Here is a 17,507-nt window from a genome sequence, read left to right as displayed (position 1 = left end):
CATACCATGCAAAATGATGAAGGAAAGAACATACCATGTAAATATCCTGGGATTGAAAAGAGTTGGGTGGGTTTTAGGACGTGAAAGAGGCCAAGCTAGATTTTAGTGAGTGAAAGAGAAGGTGGTAATTAAATGAGATTGGACAGGTGAAGTGGACCAGACAGAGAGGATAGGTTCAGAACTTTGATTTTATTCTGTGTGCTGCTGGGAAATCACTGAAGGGTGAAGCAGAAAGTGAAGTGATTTAATCTATAGTTTAGAAGGTTTTGTTGACTGCAATATGGAAGATGGCTTGGGTGGGCATTGTGGTAGAAGCAGAGAAACCAATTAAGAGGAGCCTTTGATTATAGTAACTTGAAGTAGGGATTGTGGCAGAGAAAGTATAGAGATGTTGATGGGTTTTAAGATAAATTTTGGAGGTAGAAGTGTGGATGTTGCTGGATTAGATGTAAGGACTAGGGTGAAAGGAGAAAGACTCCTGGCTTTCTGACATAGCAAGTGGGTGGAATGAGGAAATTTTCACCGATAGACTAAGATGGGAAAGTGTATTAGTCTGCTAGGGTTACCATAACAAAATACCACAAGCAGAGTGGCCTTAACAACAGAAATTTATTTTCTTACAATTCTAAAAGCTATAAGTTCAAGGTGAAGGTTCCAGCTAATTTGGTTTTCAATGTGGCCTCTTCATGGCTCGCAAATGGCTGCCTTCTCACTACATGCTCACATGGCCTTGTCCTGGTATGTGCAGAGAGAGAGAGATAACATGCACAAGAGCTCTCTGGTGTCTGTCCTTGTAAGAACACTAATTCTGTCAAATCAGGGTCCCACCCTCATGACATCACTTAACCTTTGTTATTTCCTGAGATCCCTATTTCCAAAAAAAATATTGTATAATATTAGGGGTTATGGTTTCAACATATTAGATTTTAAGATAATTTATGGAATTTGGGGTGGGGGACACAGTTCAGTCCTTAGCAGGGAGGAACAGGTTTGGTGAGTACATAGGAATCCTGTGAGACAGTCAAGTAGAGATGTCAAGAAGTTAGATACATGGGTCTGGTTCAGAGGCAACATTTGTGCAGTCATTTGCATGAAGAAAAGTTTAAAGCAGTAAGAATGGATGGGTTAATTTAAAGAGTATAGTGAGAGAAGAGAATGGGTTATATCCCAATCTCAAGATGGAGAAGTTTAGTTATGTCAGTTATAGTTGAGACATCCCATAAAATGAGGGCAAAAATAATTTCTATTTCATTTAGCCACTTGGAGGTCAATGGTGACCTAGACAAGAGCCGTTTTAGTGAAAAAGTGAGGGTAGAAACCAGTTTAGAGTGGATTAAAGAGTGAATCAGAGGTAAAAAAGTGTATGTGAGATTGTGTATGTGACAAATTCCTTAAAAGATTAGCATGTTAGTCAGCCAGTCACTCATTCAGGAAATATTTCTTGAGTAACTATTGTATGTTGTACTGTTCTAGGTGGTAGAGATAGGCCTATGCATAAAACTGACAAAATTCTCCCCTCAGAATTTATGTTCTATTGAAGGGAGAAGGGCAATAAATAAATAAATGTGTATTACCTCAGAGGGTTTTAAGTGCTATGAAGAATGATATAGCTGTGTGAGGGGCATAGGCAGTGCAGGCGGATGAAATTCTATTTTATGTAAGCAAAGTAAGGCCTGTCTGATAAGATGACATTGGAGTAGAGATCTGAGTGATGTAAGGGACAGAGCCATGATTTGGGGTAAAACATCCCAGGCACCAAAAATAGCAAAGGTTTTGAGGCAGGAGAATGCTGGCCAATTTGTAGAACAGCAGGGAGACTGGCATGGAGTGAGTAAGTGAGGAGGAGAGTAGAGTGACAGGAAGGGAGGCCAAAGAGGAAATAAGGGGCCTGATCAGGTAGGGCCGCCTAGCATAATGTAAGAGCTGCTTTGTACCCTGAGATAGATTAGGAGCCACTGTTTTTTTTTTGAGACAGAGTTTCACTATGTTGCCCTTGGTAGAGTGCTATGGTGTCACAGCTTACAGCAACCTCAAACTCTCAGCTTAAGCAATTCTCTTGCCTCAGCCTCCCAAGTAGCTGGGACGACAGGTGCACCCCACAAAGCCCGGCCATTTTTGTTGTTGTTACAGTTGTTTAGCTGGCGCCGGTCAGGCTCGAACCTGCCACCCTTGGTGTATGTGGCTGGCGCCGTAACCACTGTGCTATGGGTGCTGAGCCCACTGGAAGGTTTTGATCAGAGGAGCAAAATAATTGAACTTAGATTTTAGAAGGAACTCTCTGGGCTTGGCACCTGTAGCTCAAGCAGCTAAAGTGCCAGCCACATACACCAGAGCTGGCAGGTTCTAATCCAGGCCGGGCCTGCCAAACAACAATGACAATTAAAAAAAAAACAAAATCCCAAATAGCTAGGCATTGTGGCGGGTGCCTCTAGTACCAGCTACTTGGGAGGCTGAGGCAGGAGAATCGCTTAAGCCCAAGAGTTGGAGGTTGCTGTGAGCTGTGACGCTACGGCACTCTACCCAGGGTGACAGCTAGAGACTCTGTCTCAAAGAAAAAAAAAAGAAGGAATTCTTTGGCAAGTTTGTGGGGAATTAGTAGGGGAACACAGTAGAATACTATACTCAGTAAGTATTGCCTATCATTTTTAATAAAGAGGCAGTACAATCTACACTGGCTAAGTTTGAATCCCAACACTTATTAACCTGATGAATTAAACAAATTTAAAAGCTTAACTGCTCTTTTCTTCAGTTCCCTCAGTTGTAAAATAAGGAAAATAGGACTCACTTTATATGGTTGCGGTAAAGATCAAGTAAGTTAAAAATAAAATGTGTTTAGAACAGTCCCTGGCGGATAGTTAGGACTCAATAATAGAGTAAAACTGTTTTTATGGTGATGATCGTATTGAAATTTCCCACTTGTTTGTCTGGATTGTCTTCTAGACCGAACTCCTTGAGTACCATGAGTATTCATGTTCACATCTTCAGTTTCTAGTATAGCACCTGGAACCCAGTAGCTAATCAATAAAATGTTTCAGATTTATATATAAACTTTTTATTGTCATATATTTAAAAAATTATATATACCAAACATATTCATTTTAGTAAGTTCATACCATTCAAAAGAGCATAAAGTTGCAAGTAAAAGAGTCCTTTCCCCTGATACCAAGGTGAATATTTTTCCAAACTTTTATTCTTTTAGTATATGCATATGTATTAAATGTGATCATATTAGATTTTAAGATAATTTCTAGAAGCAGCAGCAGCAAAATTAAATACTGTTCTAACAAGAATAACAGTGAATTATGTGACTGTTCATGCCTGGGATATATTTTAAAAGTTCACTCCATTTGTCAGCGATATCTTGAAGGTTAGGTCAACTATAAATAAAACCAGACCTGAGGACGTGAGAGGAACTATTCAGGCTTTGAGTCTAGAGGACTCACAGCTGTAAGCATGAAGTCTGATTTAGTCTGAGCCCCATAAAAATGGCAGTTGATCTTTAGAACTAAATACTTGCAGCCCAGATCAGTCCAAATCAGAATCTGACTCATTTCAAAATAAATCTGAAAGGTTTGTATTCTGTCATTGATTTTCTATTCTTATTGATTGTAGTGAGTTTATTCTATTCTATCCTTTATGAAAGAAGTTTTATAATTATTTCCTGTGCCCCAGCTCTACAAAATGTGTTTGAAATTATTACTTTTTATAATATAGAGTACTAAATTCCTTCAAACTGTAGGGAAAACATGCAATAAGAATATTTTGATCTGGGGCTTTGTTTCTTCTTTCTGGATAGTTGGCATCTCCAGAACAAAAGGCCTCTACATTGAGCCCTGTTTCTACATTTTCTTTGAACTCAAGAGATGAAGACTTCATGCAAGAATTCTCTGAGGAGTCCCTGAAAGCAAGAACTTTACCTGGTGACCTTCACTTTCTCATCTTGTTATTATATTGTTCTAATATTGGTCTGTCCATGTAAGATGAAGTTTTTCATTTTAGAGATTGTTACTAAACGTAATAGAACCTCCATAGTTGATCACCTCTGTACATTGACCACCTTCTTAAGTTGAAATAATTTCATAGACCCATCATGCACCACATGTACATATCAGTACAGTCAGCCTCAGCCTAGTTCCTTATGTTGATCAGTTTGTTATAGTCCCTTGGGTGGTCAACTTACAGTGGTTCTCCTCTATATCTTAAAACCAGATTCAGTGTCAGACCCTGTGAAGCCTTCCCATTATCTTTCTTTCCTTAAACTTTTTCTATTATAGGTAGCTATTCCAAGTTTAATACTCCCTTCTAGCACTCTAGTTTCTTCTTATTTCTCCTCCCAACTTTCTCATCACAGATTTCTGAAAGTGTCTTCCATCATTGTCAGTACATCTTACAGCTATACCTCTAGAGCCTGATCCCTCTGTACTCCCTTCCTGTTCTAGGGCAATGACTTAATTGTGAATGTCTCATCAATATCATTGGTTGACCTTAGCATAACCTCCTAGTTTCTCTCTTTTTTATACTAAGATCCTGGAAATATCAGGAAACTCTTCAATTGCTGCTACCACCATTTCACTCTCAGGACTGTGGTTTTATGTATTTTGACCTTTCTCTATAAGTTAATCTCATGCTTTTTCTTTGTTGTTGTCTGTTTGTTTTGTTTTTGAGATAGCATTTCACTCTGTTGCACCAGCTAGAGTGCACCAATGTCATTGTCATTATAACTCACTTCACCTTCCAACTCCTGGGCTCAAGAAGTCCTCTGTCTCAGCCTCCCAAATAGCTGAGACTATAAGTGTGTGCCTCCACACCCAGCTAATTTTTTCTGTTTTTAGTAGAGATGGGCCCAGCCATTTCTTGCTTCTTCATACGTATACTATTCCCTGGGATCCCTTCTATTAACATTTCTTTTCCTCTCTTTTCTCATAATCTAATCAACATATCTCCCTCCCCCTGATTCTAGAGTTATGTTGGCTGAGGGATGAAAATTGTAGGTGATTGTTTTGATTGTGTATGGAGGATATTGAAAGGAAAAATTTTATAATGTGAATTTGGTAGTTGGGTTGAAGTTTTAGTGGATGGGTCTAGTAGAGGCAACAAGGTAGAAAAGAGTCAGTATGGTAGGAGTAGGTATTTTAAAACAAGTGAAGGGGGAAATAATAGGTGCATTTTTATAGTTAATGCTATGAATTGTTTACTTCTTTCATGGAATTTTAACTTTTCTGTTAGTGTTGCTTATTTGACTTATTAGAACTACAATATAGCACTTTATAAAAGAATATTCATTGGCTTACCTATGACTCTTCCCAAATAATCTCCAGCATTTATTTCCAACAAGTAGAAACTGTCAGAAAGGTGCATTGTTATAAAATAGGAATCCATAGCATTGTCAGATAAAAATGTTTGGCTTGTGTAGTTCCTGTGCAGTATTACTCATTCATTTATGTATTAAACAAATATTTATTGCTTCTTACATTTTTAGGGATGTATCTATTACTAAAGCTGCTAACAGAAGAGGTTATAAAATTCTTTCAGACAAAAATCTGCTGTGACTTTATCAGAATTGTACTCTTGTCATGTACTACTAGATGAAAATAAAGCTATTTTTCCTTACCCTGAAGGATAACATCAGTATAATCAATATATAAAGAAAATTACAATCACAGTCATATAAATACACCATGAACTTCACTCTTTGGAGAAGGAATGTAAAGTAGATATCAAGAAGTAGTCTTGGCCGGGTATGGTGGCTCATACCTGTAATCCTCACTCTGGGAGGCCAAGGCAGGTAGATTGCCTGAGCTCACTGGTTAGAGACCAGCCTGAGCAAAAGCGAGACCCCGTCTCTAAAAATAGCCAGGCATTGTGGCAGGCGCCTGTAGGCCCAGCTACTTGGAAGTCTGAGGCAAAAGGATTGCTTGAGCCCAAGAGTTTGAGGTTGCCGTTAGCTGTGACGCCATGGCACTCTACTGAGGGTGACATAGGGAAAGCCTGTCTCAAAAAAACAGTAAAATAAAATAAAACAAACAAAAGGAACTAGTCTGGGTTCTCATCCTGATTCTGCAAATTGGCAGTCATGTTACCTTTAGGCCTCTGTAATCTCATTTGTGACATGAGAATTATGCATTTTGGGGGTGCATTTAAAGTGCTTTGAAAATTTAAGTGCTGCTATATGAATATAATATAGGGAGAAAAGTCCTTAGCTAAGGGGGAAAAGAAAAAGAGAATGAGTTCATCAACCTAAAGAAGTTTCAGTGTGAATTGAGTTTTTTAAATCTTTGTTATTTGAGATTAAAATCGTTAATTATTTTTAAAGAAAATAAAATGTGATTTTTCTTTTTGGAGGGCAAGTTGCCTCATACTGTTTTTTTATAGATCACTGTTTTATAGAGCCTGGATAATGACTATGGTACATTTTAATTTAATCAGCATTCTGTTTTCTTTCAGGAATGAAAAAATCCAGTTTGCTGGAGAATAAGAACTTTCAAAGGCTTTCATTAGTAAGTAGAAGCCAAATTCCACTTATTACTTTGCCACCTGCTGATGGGCCACCTGGCTTAGGTTCTTGTGCTTATGTGTTCAACTGTAACACACAAGAGTCTTCTGGTTCTTCCATGTTCACCTTGTGTGAGGAGTCTGCAATTCCTTTTTTTACCTTTGGACCCAAGGACAAAAGTGAAACTTCTTTCTCTGAAGAATCTAGGGAAGTGACTCCGGGAGATGTTTCATTTCTTAAAAATGTATCTACTCAAAGCAAGTGGCTGAAATACCAAAGCATATCCCAATGCAACTTGACTGCTCCAGATAGAGTTGATAAGGAAATAAAGGAAGGCTTCTTTGCCAAGGCTGGTTCTGGAATGCATTTTAGTGACACAGGTGAAAGACAAAGTGATGCTATCAATGAAAGCTCTTTAGACTCTGTGCATTTACAAAGGATAAAAGGCATGCTTTATCAACAGCAGCAGGATTTTAGCAGTCAAGATTTGGTTTCCAGAAAGAAAGCACTTTCTTTGAATGTAAAGCAAACTTCCAAGACTGAAGAAATTCAAAATGTGTTAGGAGGGTGTGCTTTCTACAACTACGGTATAAAAGATTTACAGGTGAGAATGTGCCAGTCTCTTGGTGCATTTTTTCCAATAGCTGTTGTCTGAATTTCAAGTAAAGAATTACCAAAATTATTTGTGAGCAATTTTACTTTTGGAGCAGATGGCTTGTTTTGATCCAAAACTTAGGCCACAGTCACATCATCTCCTTTTTATTTATATTTTTTTTTTTTGTAGAGGCAGAGTCTCACTGTACCGCCCTCGGGTAGAGTGCCATGATGTCACACGGCTCACAGCAACCTCTAACTCTTGGGCTTACGCGATTCTTTTGCCTCAGCCTCCCGAGCAGCTGGGACTACAGGCACCTGCGACAATGCCCGGCTTTTTTTGTTGTTGTTGTTGCAGTTTGCCTGGGGCTGGGTTTGAACCCGTCACCCTCGGCATATGGGGCCAGCGCCCTACTCACTGAGCCACAGGTGCGACCCACATCATCTCCTTTGAGTTAAAATCTTTCCTAGTAATTGTGAACATGAAATTAAATGATGCATTTGAAAGTATCTGGTGCAGTGTCTGGCACATAATAGGTACTTAATAAATGATCGCTCTTATCCCTGTTTCCACTACCACGTCTGCTGCTGTTACAATGATTGGTTGTATTTTCAACTATCAGCTGAGTTTTGCTGATCAAACCATTATTAGCATAAAGGCACATCTTATTACACATTGGTTGTGAGAAACTCTTATTATACTCATAACCAGAAGTAAAAATGTATAATGATCCCCTTATATCAGTTAAATTTTTCCTAGCAAAAAGTATTTAAAAACTCATTTAAGGACAGACAAGAAAAGTTAGTCTTATTTAGGGCTAAAAGTGGAACACAGAGCTATTCTTAGCTAGATTTGATTCCTCATATTAAAATTAGGAAATAATTTTCAAGGATTCTAGAAATCAAAAGAAAAATTAGTATATTTTCTTAAATATATCCATGAACAATAACTTATTATTAGACAGTATTTTTCTGTTGTATAATAATAACTTGAATTGTTACATTTCAGGAGATAAATAGTTCTGAGCTATGCTTCCCAAGTGGGCAGAAAATCAAATCTGCTTATCTTCCCCAAAGGCGAATTTATATACCAGCTGTTTTTCAGTCTCCTGCTCATTATAAACAGACTTTTACATCTTGTCTCATAGGTATGACTATTAAATTAATATTTTAATTTTATTACGATTGATTGCTTTTAAATAGTGGAATTGAGAAAAAGTGTATATTGTACATCGTAAATTTTCATACTAAATTTTCCATTTGAGATTTGTTATCTTCTATATGTAGTCTTTTTTTTTTTTTGAGACAGAGCCTCAAGCTGTCGCCCCGGGTAGAGTGCAATGGCATCACAGCTCACAGCAAACTCTAACTCCTGGGCTTAAATGATTCTCTTGCCTCAGCCTCCCAAGTAGCTGGGACTACAGGCACCTGCCACAATGCCTGGCTATTTTTTTATTGTAGTTGTCATTGTTGTTGGCAGGCCCAGGCTGGATTCAAACCTGTCAGCTCTGTAGTATGTGGATGGTGCCTTGGCCACTTGAGGTACAGGCGCTGAGCCCATATGTAGCCTTTGTAGTACTTTTATTCTAATTTTAGATCAAAATTAAGTATTGGAAGTGAGAAATGACAGTTTTCTCTTTTTTAAAGTTAAGGTTTTCATTTTTTTTTAACTAGAAGCATTTAAATCACTTTGTTAAATTAAGTGGAAAATTTTAAGTAGAATGCACAATTAGGTCTGATTGTTTTAAGGTATAAGGATAAAACTTGCCTTTTAAAAAATTGTTATTATTATGTTATAGTTGACTCTCTTAAAAGACTATGTTCAAGGGCGGCGCCTGTGGCTCAGTGAGCAGAGTGCCAGCCCCATATACTGAGGGTGGCGGGTTCAAACCCGGCCCCGGCCAAACTGCAACAAAAAAACAGCCGGGCGTTGTGGCAGGTGCCTGTAGTCCCAGCTACTCAGGAGGCTGAGGCAGGAGAATCGCCTAAGCCCAGGAGTTGGAGGTTGCTGTGAGCTGTGTGACGCCACGGCACTCTACCGAGGGCGATAAAGTGAAACTCTGTCTCTACAAAAAAAAAAGACTATGTTCAAATTGAGCTAATGAAACAGCACATAGGTGATGGAAACATGAGATTATTTTGTTTTTAATTTTTAGCTATATCTATCTTTTTTTTGGTAGAACATCTAAATATATTGCTATTTGGATTGGCACAAAGATTGCGCAAAGCTCTTTCAAAGGTTGACATATCATTTTACACATCATCTAAAGACCACCTGAAACATGTAGAAAATAATGTACCAACCTGTCATCATAATCAACCTGCGAAACATGTCATGGTTAAAAAGGAAGGTCCAAATAAGGTAATTGTTTTTGCTTTTCCTTCCCCCCACACCATCAAGTACTTATCTAATAGCAAGTTTAGGTACCTGTTGCTTTATGACAAGTTTAAAGAGTGAGTCTCGATTAGGAGATTTCTGTGGTAGTGGTTAACATGTGGTAAACTGTCAATAAATTTTATTGAAAGTATGATCTGTGTTCCAGGATACAAAGTAAGAGTTAAGGTTAACCTTAAAGTTGCTTAGGAACTTACAGCATAGTAGTAGACAGGGAAATACATAAAAAGAAAATTTTATATGCTACTGTAATTGCTAATTAGGAGGGACATGCCCATATTACAGTGAGAGCACTGAGAAGGGGAATATGTTCCAACCTGAGAGCTTAGAGATTATAGAGGTGAGTCTCGAAGAAATGAAGGTGGAAACTAGTCTACTATGTAAACCCCAGCCTGAGAAACAGATAAGGCCAGAGGAATAGAAAAGCAGACTGACTTAAATTATATTGCTGATAATTTATTATTGTGGAAGTCAGGTGAGTAAAATGTATATCGATTAATGGCTTGTACTCATTGTAAAACTGTGCTTTCACCTATAATAATACAGTTTTTCCTCCACTGTTTGCATATCCCACTTCATTAGTTAAGTGTATAAATTTAGATTTAAACTTCATTGTCAAAAGCAAGAATTTATGAGTAATAGTATAACTATAAACTGAAATATTATATAGCTACCAAAAATCTTTGTTTTCTTTTTAAAATGATTTAATGATAAAATTGCCTGCTCATACTATATAATTGCTGGATATAAAGGTTAGGTTACAGAACAGAAATGTATTGTTATCTGAGTTTTGTTTTTATTTTTATTTTTATGTATTTTATTTATTTATTTATTTTTGAGACAGAGCCTCAAGCTGTTGCCCTGGGTAGAGTGCCGTGGCATCACAGCTCATAGCAACTTCCAACTCCTGGGCTTAAGTGATTCTCTTGCCTCAGCCTCCCAAATAGCTGAGACTACAGGTGCCTGCCACAATGCCCGGCTATTTTTTGGTTGTAGTTGTCATTGTTGTTTGGCGGGCCCGGGCTGGATTTGAACCAGCCAGCTCTGGTATACGTGGCTGGCGCTTTAGCTGCTTGAGCTACACATGCTAAGCCCTGAGTTTTGTTTTTAAAAAAAACCATATACATGTGTCCTTGTGGGTGTGTATTTGTACTTATGTGAGTGAGAAAAAAAGGATGGAAAGAAATGCGTAAGATGCTGGTTGTGTCTAGGCAACTTTCAAGTTGTGTACAGTGAACCTTTTTAATCAGAAAAACAATAATTTTAAATTTATTGTTAAATTTTCAAATAAACTTATTTTCAGAATAATGTAATATTTTGCTAAAGAGAAAGTAAATGGAAAAATAGGTGGTAAATTTTATTACTTTAATTAGTAAAATTAAGCTATGTAGTGACTAATTTACTAGAGTACATTAATGCCGAGCAATGTTCTTTTTTTTTTGTGTGTGTGTGTGTGTTTTTTTTGGCCGGGGCTGGGTTTGAACCCGCCACCTCCGGCATATGGGACCGGCGCCCTACTCACTGAGCCACAGGCGCCGCCCTCGATGCCGAGCAATGTTTATAAAAGCGTTGACAAATGTGATAGAGAAGCAATAGAAAAATAAAAAATATTTTGTCACTAAGTTTTAATGTATTTTTTGCCCCATTAGGGTCGTCTCTTTTATACATGTGATAGACCCAAAGCTGACCAATGTAAATTTTTTAAATGGCTCGAGGATGTGACTCCAGGATATTTAACACAGGAAGAATCTCTGCCTAGCATGGTTTTAAGTGATATTAAGAGTATTGGCTTATACTTAAGAAGTCAAAAGATACCCCTCTATGAGGAATGCCAGCTTTTGGTGAGGTATGTTTTATGATACCAAATAATTGCCTATAATTATACGTGTATCAGAGATTGGCAACTTTCAGAATCATTATGAGTTTTAAAAGAAATTGAGATAAGAAAAGGATCTAAAAGATAGAATACCTGTGTTTCTATAATTACAAAATGGGAATAAGTTTTTAAAGTTATTTTGGAGGCTGGGCATGGTGGCTTACACCTGTAATCCTAGCACTCTAGGAGGCCATGGCAGGTGGATTGTCTGAGCTCACAGGTTTGAGACCAGCCTGAGCAAGAGCAAGACCCGGCTCTAAAAATAAATAAATAAATAAATAAATAAACAAAAAATATACATATATATAGGTGGGCATCATGGTGGGCACCGGTAGCACTAGCTACTTGGTAGGCTGAGGCAAGGGGATCACTTGAGCCTAAGAGTTTAGGTTGAGCTATGACCCCAGGGCACTCTACCGAGGGTGACAAAGTAAGACTCTCTCTCAAAAAAAAAAGTTATATTGGCTCCCTGTAAACATCAGGCAGTATGAGTACTACCAGAATAAGTGGCAGAATGTTGTTTTTCTAACCATTTTTATGTTTAATCTCTTCTTCACAATCCTGAGTGAAACCCTATTGAACAAGCTACAGGAATAGTTTTAAGCAGTGCAGGATAATAGGTGGGTGATCATTCACGAGCCTGAACTAGCTTATAGGATAATAGAATGCTTTTTAGAAATGTCTTTTATAAAAGTTGAATTACTCAGAAAAGTAAGTATAATGACCATTTGAACAGTAATAATAACAACATTAATTGTTTTTATTTTTATTTTTATTTATTTATTTATTTTTTTGTAAAGACAGAGTCTCACTGTACCGCCCTTGGTAGAGTGCCGTGGCGTCACATGGCTCACAGCAACCTCTAACTCTTGGGCTTAGGCGATTCTCCTGCCTCAGCCTCCCGAGTAGCTGGGACTACAGGCGCCTGCCACAACGCCCGGCTATTTTTTTGTTGCAGTTTGGCCGGGGCTGGGTTTGAACCCTCCACCCTCGGTATATGGGTCCGGCGCCCTACTCCCTGAGCCACAGGCGCCGCCCAACAATAATTGTTTACTTATGTATGCCAGGTACTCTTCTAAGCACTTTACATGTGTTATTTCGTTTAATCATCACAATAATTTATAAAATATGAAGATAATGAGGATAAGTTATTATACCTATTTTACAGTTGTAGAAAATGAAGTTCCTTAAAAAAACTGAAATTAGAACTACCATATGACTCAGTAGTCCATCCCACTACTGGGGATATATCCAAATGAAAAGATATATTGCAGATATTTCTTCAGTGTATCAGAGAGATATCTGTACTGTCATGTTTATTGCAGCACTATTCACATAGCCAAGATATGGAACAACCTAAGTGTCTATCAACAGATAAATGGATAAAGGAAGTGTGAGATAGAGGCACACACACACATACAATGGACTATTAGTTGTAAAAAAGAATGAAATCTTGTCATTTGAAACAACAGAGTTGGAACTATAAGTCATTATGTTAAGTGAAATAAGCCAGGCACAGTAAGAAAAGTATCACATGTTCTCATTCAAATGTGGGAGAAAAAAGTGGATTTCAGGCTCAGCACCTGTGGCTCAAGTGGCTAAGGCGCCATCCACATACACCTGAACTGGCGGGTTCGAATCTAGCCCAGGCCTGCCAAACAATGACAGCTGCAACCAAAAAATAGCTGGGCGTTGTGACGGGCACCTGTGGTCCCAGCTACTTGGGGAGGTGGAGGCAGGGGAATCGCTTGAGCCCAGGAGTTGGAGGTTGCTGTGAGCTGTGATGCCATGGCACTCTACCCAGGGCAACAACTTGAGACTCTGTCTCAAAAAAAAAAAAAAAAAAAAATTAAAATAAAAAGTTGATTTCATAGAGGTAGCAAGTGGAATGATTGTTATCAGGCTGAGAAAGGAAAGGGAATGGAAAGGATGAAGAACAGTTGGTTAATAGTTAGGGAGTTAAAAAAATACAGTTAAAAGGAATAAATTCTATTCTATAATAGAGTAGGGAAATTACAGTTAATAATAATTTATTGTTGGCTCAGCCCCCAGAGCTCAGTGGTTAGGGCACCCACCACATACATCGGGGCTGGTGGTCTCGAACCTGGGCCGGGCCTGCTAAACCACAATGACAACTACAAAAAAAAAAAAAAAAAATAGCCAGGCATTGTGGTGAGCGCCTATAGTCACATAAGTACCCATAAAGTACACTATTTTTTTTTTGTAGTAGTCCTAGCTACGTGGGAGGCTGAGGCAGGAGAATCAGTTAAGTTCAAGAGTTTGAGGTTGCTGTGAGCTATGACACCAGGGTACTCTACCAAGGGTGATATAGTGAGACTCTGTCTCAAAATAATAACAATAATAATTTACTGTATATTTCAAAATAACCAGAAGAGAAGTTTTGTAATGTTATCAACACAAAGAAAAGTGAGATGATATTTCTGTTACCCTGATTTGATCTTTTCAGATTGTATAAAGGTATCAAAATAGCACATATATCCCCCAAATTTGTGCAACTATTATTTATCAATGAAAAATTTTTTTTAAAAAAAGGTCCTTTTTTTAATCTCTTTTAGGTACTTCTTTTTTTTTTTTTTTTTTGTAGAGACAGAGTCTCACTTTATGGCCCTCGGTAGAGTGCCGTGGCGTCACACAGCTTACAGCAGCCTCCAACTCCTGGGCTTAAGCGATTCTCCTACCTCAGCCTCCCAAGTAGCTGGGACTACAGGCACCCGCCACAACGCCCAGCTATTTTTTGGTTGCAGTTCAGCCGAGGCTGGGTTTGAACCCGCCACCCTTGGTATATGGGGCCGGCGCCTTACTGACTGAGCCACAGGCGCCGCCCAGGTACTTCTTTTTATCTCAGCTTCTTATAACCAATTAAGGATTGTTATTTTCTTTTTTTTGATGGACTATATTAGTGTATTTTATATACACGTGTGAAAGTATACACAACCCTGACTTTTTTACTTTTCATACTATATTTTAAAGATTTTTAAAAATTTTGTATGGGCCTGGCACGGTGGTTCACACCTGTAATCCCAGCACTCTGGGAGGCTGAGGTGGGTAGAGCACCTGAACTCAGGAGTTTGAGACCAGCCTCAGCTAGAGTGAGACCCCACCTCAAAAAATAGCTGGGGTTTGTGGCAGGCACCTGTAATCCCAGCTTACTCGGAAGCTTGAGGCAAGAGAATTGCTTAAGCCCAGTAGTCTCAGGTTGCTGTGAGCTATGACAGCACTCTACTGGGGGTGACAAAGTGAGACTCTATTTCAAAAAAAAAAAAAAAATGTGTACCTAAATAATCAAATTATGTTTATTCCTCCCCACCCAACCTCCCCCGACCCCCCCTCCCACTTTTAGAAAAGGATTTGATTTTCAGAGAAAACAGTATGGCAAATTAAAGAAGTTTACTACTGGAAACCCGGAGCTTTATGATGAACCAAAAACCAAACTTTATCTTAAGCTGAGTAGGAAGGAAAGTTCTTCAATTTATAGCAAAAGTAAGTTCATAAAATCATGTTTATAGTTCAGCCTAGACTTTTTTCTCCATTACATAAACCTGTATAAATTCCCTATATTAAAGAGAATTTTTAAAGTATGGTTTAATAGTACTACATACTATATTCATAAATGATTGTATGATAAATTTGATTGCTAAAGGCATATTTTAAAACTTTTGGGATTTTTTAAAAACTTTATTAAAAGGATACCAAGGATGTTTAATTTTGTTTAAAAAGTCACTAAGCTCTTAGCATCACATAAATAAGCATATTGATTCAGCTATAATACTCTGAGCTAATACTAAAGATAAACTAAAAGATGTAACATGTTTTTTTCATTATCTGCATCATTTGACAACACTGAGTCCAAAATTTTATGCACTTGGAAATAAAATATTTAAAATGAGTTTTTTAAAGAACTCTAGGTATACTAAATCATTATCTTTTTTTTTTTTTTGAGACAGAGTCTGTCTCACTTTGTTGCCCTCAGTAGAGTGCTGTGGTGTCACAGCTCACAGCAACTTCCAACTCCTGGGCTTAAGCGATTCTCTTGCTTCAGCCTCCGGAGTAGCTGGGACTACCGGTGCCTGCCACAACACCCCGCTATTTTTTGTTGCAATTCTGATTGCTGTTTTAGCTAGCTGGGGCTGGGTTTGAACCCACCACCCTCGGTATATGGGGCCAGCACTCTACCCACTGAGCCACAGGTGCCACTCACTAAGTCATTATCTTTGTTTTCTAACCACACACAAAAGGTAACTATGTCAAGTGATGGATATGCTAATTAGTGTGATTGTGCGAATCATTACACAAGGTATGCTTATATTAAAGCAATATGTTATACACCTTAAACACATACAATTTTTAATTTGTCAGTCACACCTCAATAAAGCTGGAAAAAATGTCTTTTCAGACGATCTTTGGGTGGTTTCAAAAACCCTGGATTTTGAACTGGATACTTTTATTGCATGTAGTGCTTTCTTTGGACCATCATCTATCAATGAGGTGGAGCTACTGCCTTTGAAAGGCTATTTCCCTTCTAATTGGCCCACTAACGGTAAGTATTACCATGCTTATCTTAATTTATATTTCTAAAGAATGATAAACATAGGATGTACTGTGAACAAGAATACTAACTGTGTGGGATTGTTTGATTAAAGCCAACAAAAAGCATTCACCTCTAGTTTCTACTGTTACGTCCAATGTGTTTCTAAAAAATGTGTATGAGAGTTGAACATGTAAATCATTTCTTACATCAAGTTTAATTCTCTTGGTTTATTTGAAGGTACATTTAATAATTTATTTTTACATTGAGAAGATTTGAAGTATTTGCAAGTAGTTGAGTAGGCAGTTATGATTTTTTTGTATTTTATCTGTCTTGAGAAATTCTGGTTAAGATAATAGGCTACCAGCCTTATTTTTCTTTTAATAAAGAAACCGTTAGTAAGCCTGAATTCCTGTCTAGTTCTATGAATCTGTAGACCTCCTTGCATATTTCAATCTCTGGAGTTATTTCTGGCAGTTAAATTTGGTCTGTAACTAATTAAGATATAGTATTTAATGACACAATTTTAGTATTTTATATAGTTTTTTTTACATTTACATTTTATTTATTTAATGTGTTCACAAAAACTGACAGAGAATTTAAAACTGTTATAAATTCATGTCAAAAGTGAAAGCACATAATTCCTAGAAAAATTATAAAAGGTAGGATACAAATTTAGCATTTTAATAATCAAATACTACTAGTGTTCATTCTTACTAACCGAACTTTGAGGCACAGAATATTTAGTCATAAAAGGCACTTAATTTGTTTTGCTATACTGATGAAAAGGAGCTTTCTTAGGACTCAAATATAGGTTCTAGAGTTCAAAGAACAAATTAAACCAAGGAAACAAATTCTCTAATGTTGAAAAGACATATGCTTCTGTTTTTCTAAAATTGAAAATTACCTTCTTTCTTGCTCACTTTCCTGTTCTTTTATGCAAATAAAACTAAACAGTTTTTCTTCCACATCAACGCTTAGTTTTGACAGATTACTCATATTAAAACTTATATAAGGTTTCTAAAGATTAGGTACAGAAAGAAAATTAAAAAAAACTTATATAAGGGAAATACTTTAACAAGGTCAGTAAGAAGTTATTGCTCTTGAATATAATTCACTATAGTCTTCCTGTTAACAACAAACATTTAAGTAGATGTTTTGGTCTTCAGGGAATGACTGATTCTGGTGTTTCCTTAATTTTCAGCTTCGAGAATCTCTCATTGAGTGAAAGTTTAGTCTGATTACCCAGCGCTTGAAAGTTGAATTGCAAGGATAGTTCTTTGGGCTGATGTTGAGAATTCTTGGTTGTACCATTTTTAGTGGTTAGGAGTAACGCTTTAAATTCATCTCCCAACTCTTTAAAGTCACAGAGTCCGGGAGCTGGCCCCACGACCTCCAACCAACGCACTCAGACAACTTCTGCCCTTATATAGTTTTTAATTTTTGATCTTTTCTTTCATAACTGAATAAATCTAAACAAACAGCTTGAGTCCAATTAGAGCCAATTTAAGTAAACATTTGTCACTTGCCAAATGGATATTTTTATATTTGTTGCAGTTGTTCTTTTCACCAATACCAGCATTCTGATTTTGGGTCTCCATAC

General features: G+C 37.5%; 1 protein-coding gene across 1 annotated transcript in view; it reads left to right on the top strand.

Moving 5' to 3' along the window:
• The first annotated feature begins 3,801 nt into the window (after positions 1 to 3,801).
• Positions 3,802 to 17,507, top strand: part of LOC128569228 (protein ZGRF1-like) — a 36,932-nt gene continuing 23,226 nt past the window's right edge. Inside the window, exons 1-7 of the mRNA XM_053567388.1 lie at positions 3,802 to 3,920; positions 6,445 to 7,097; positions 8,097 to 8,235; positions 9,268 to 9,449; positions 11,132 to 11,328; positions 14,720 to 14,859; positions 15,773 to 15,916. Of these exons, the coding sequence (XP_053423363.1) occupies positions 3,875 to 3,920; positions 6,445 to 7,097; positions 8,097 to 8,235; positions 9,268 to 9,449; positions 11,132 to 11,328; positions 14,720 to 14,859; positions 15,773 to 15,916 (1,501 nt within the window). The 5' untranslated portion in view covers positions 3,802 to 3,874. The remainder of the gene's footprint in view (positions 3,921 to 6,444; positions 7,098 to 8,096; positions 8,236 to 9,267; positions 9,450 to 11,131; positions 11,329 to 14,719; positions 14,860 to 15,772; positions 15,917 to 17,507) is intronic.

The sequence above is a fragment of the Nycticebus coucang genome, chromosome 1 (assembly GCF_027406575.1).
Source record: "Nycticebus coucang isolate mNycCou1 chromosome 1, mNycCou1.pri, whole genome shotgun sequence".
In the NCBI taxonomy this organism is placed as follows: Eukaryota; Metazoa; Chordata; class Mammalia; order Primates; family Lorisidae; genus Nycticebus; species Nycticebus coucang.
Note: the sequence above shows the minus strand (reverse complement) of the source record. Positions and strands in the feature narration are given on the sequence as shown.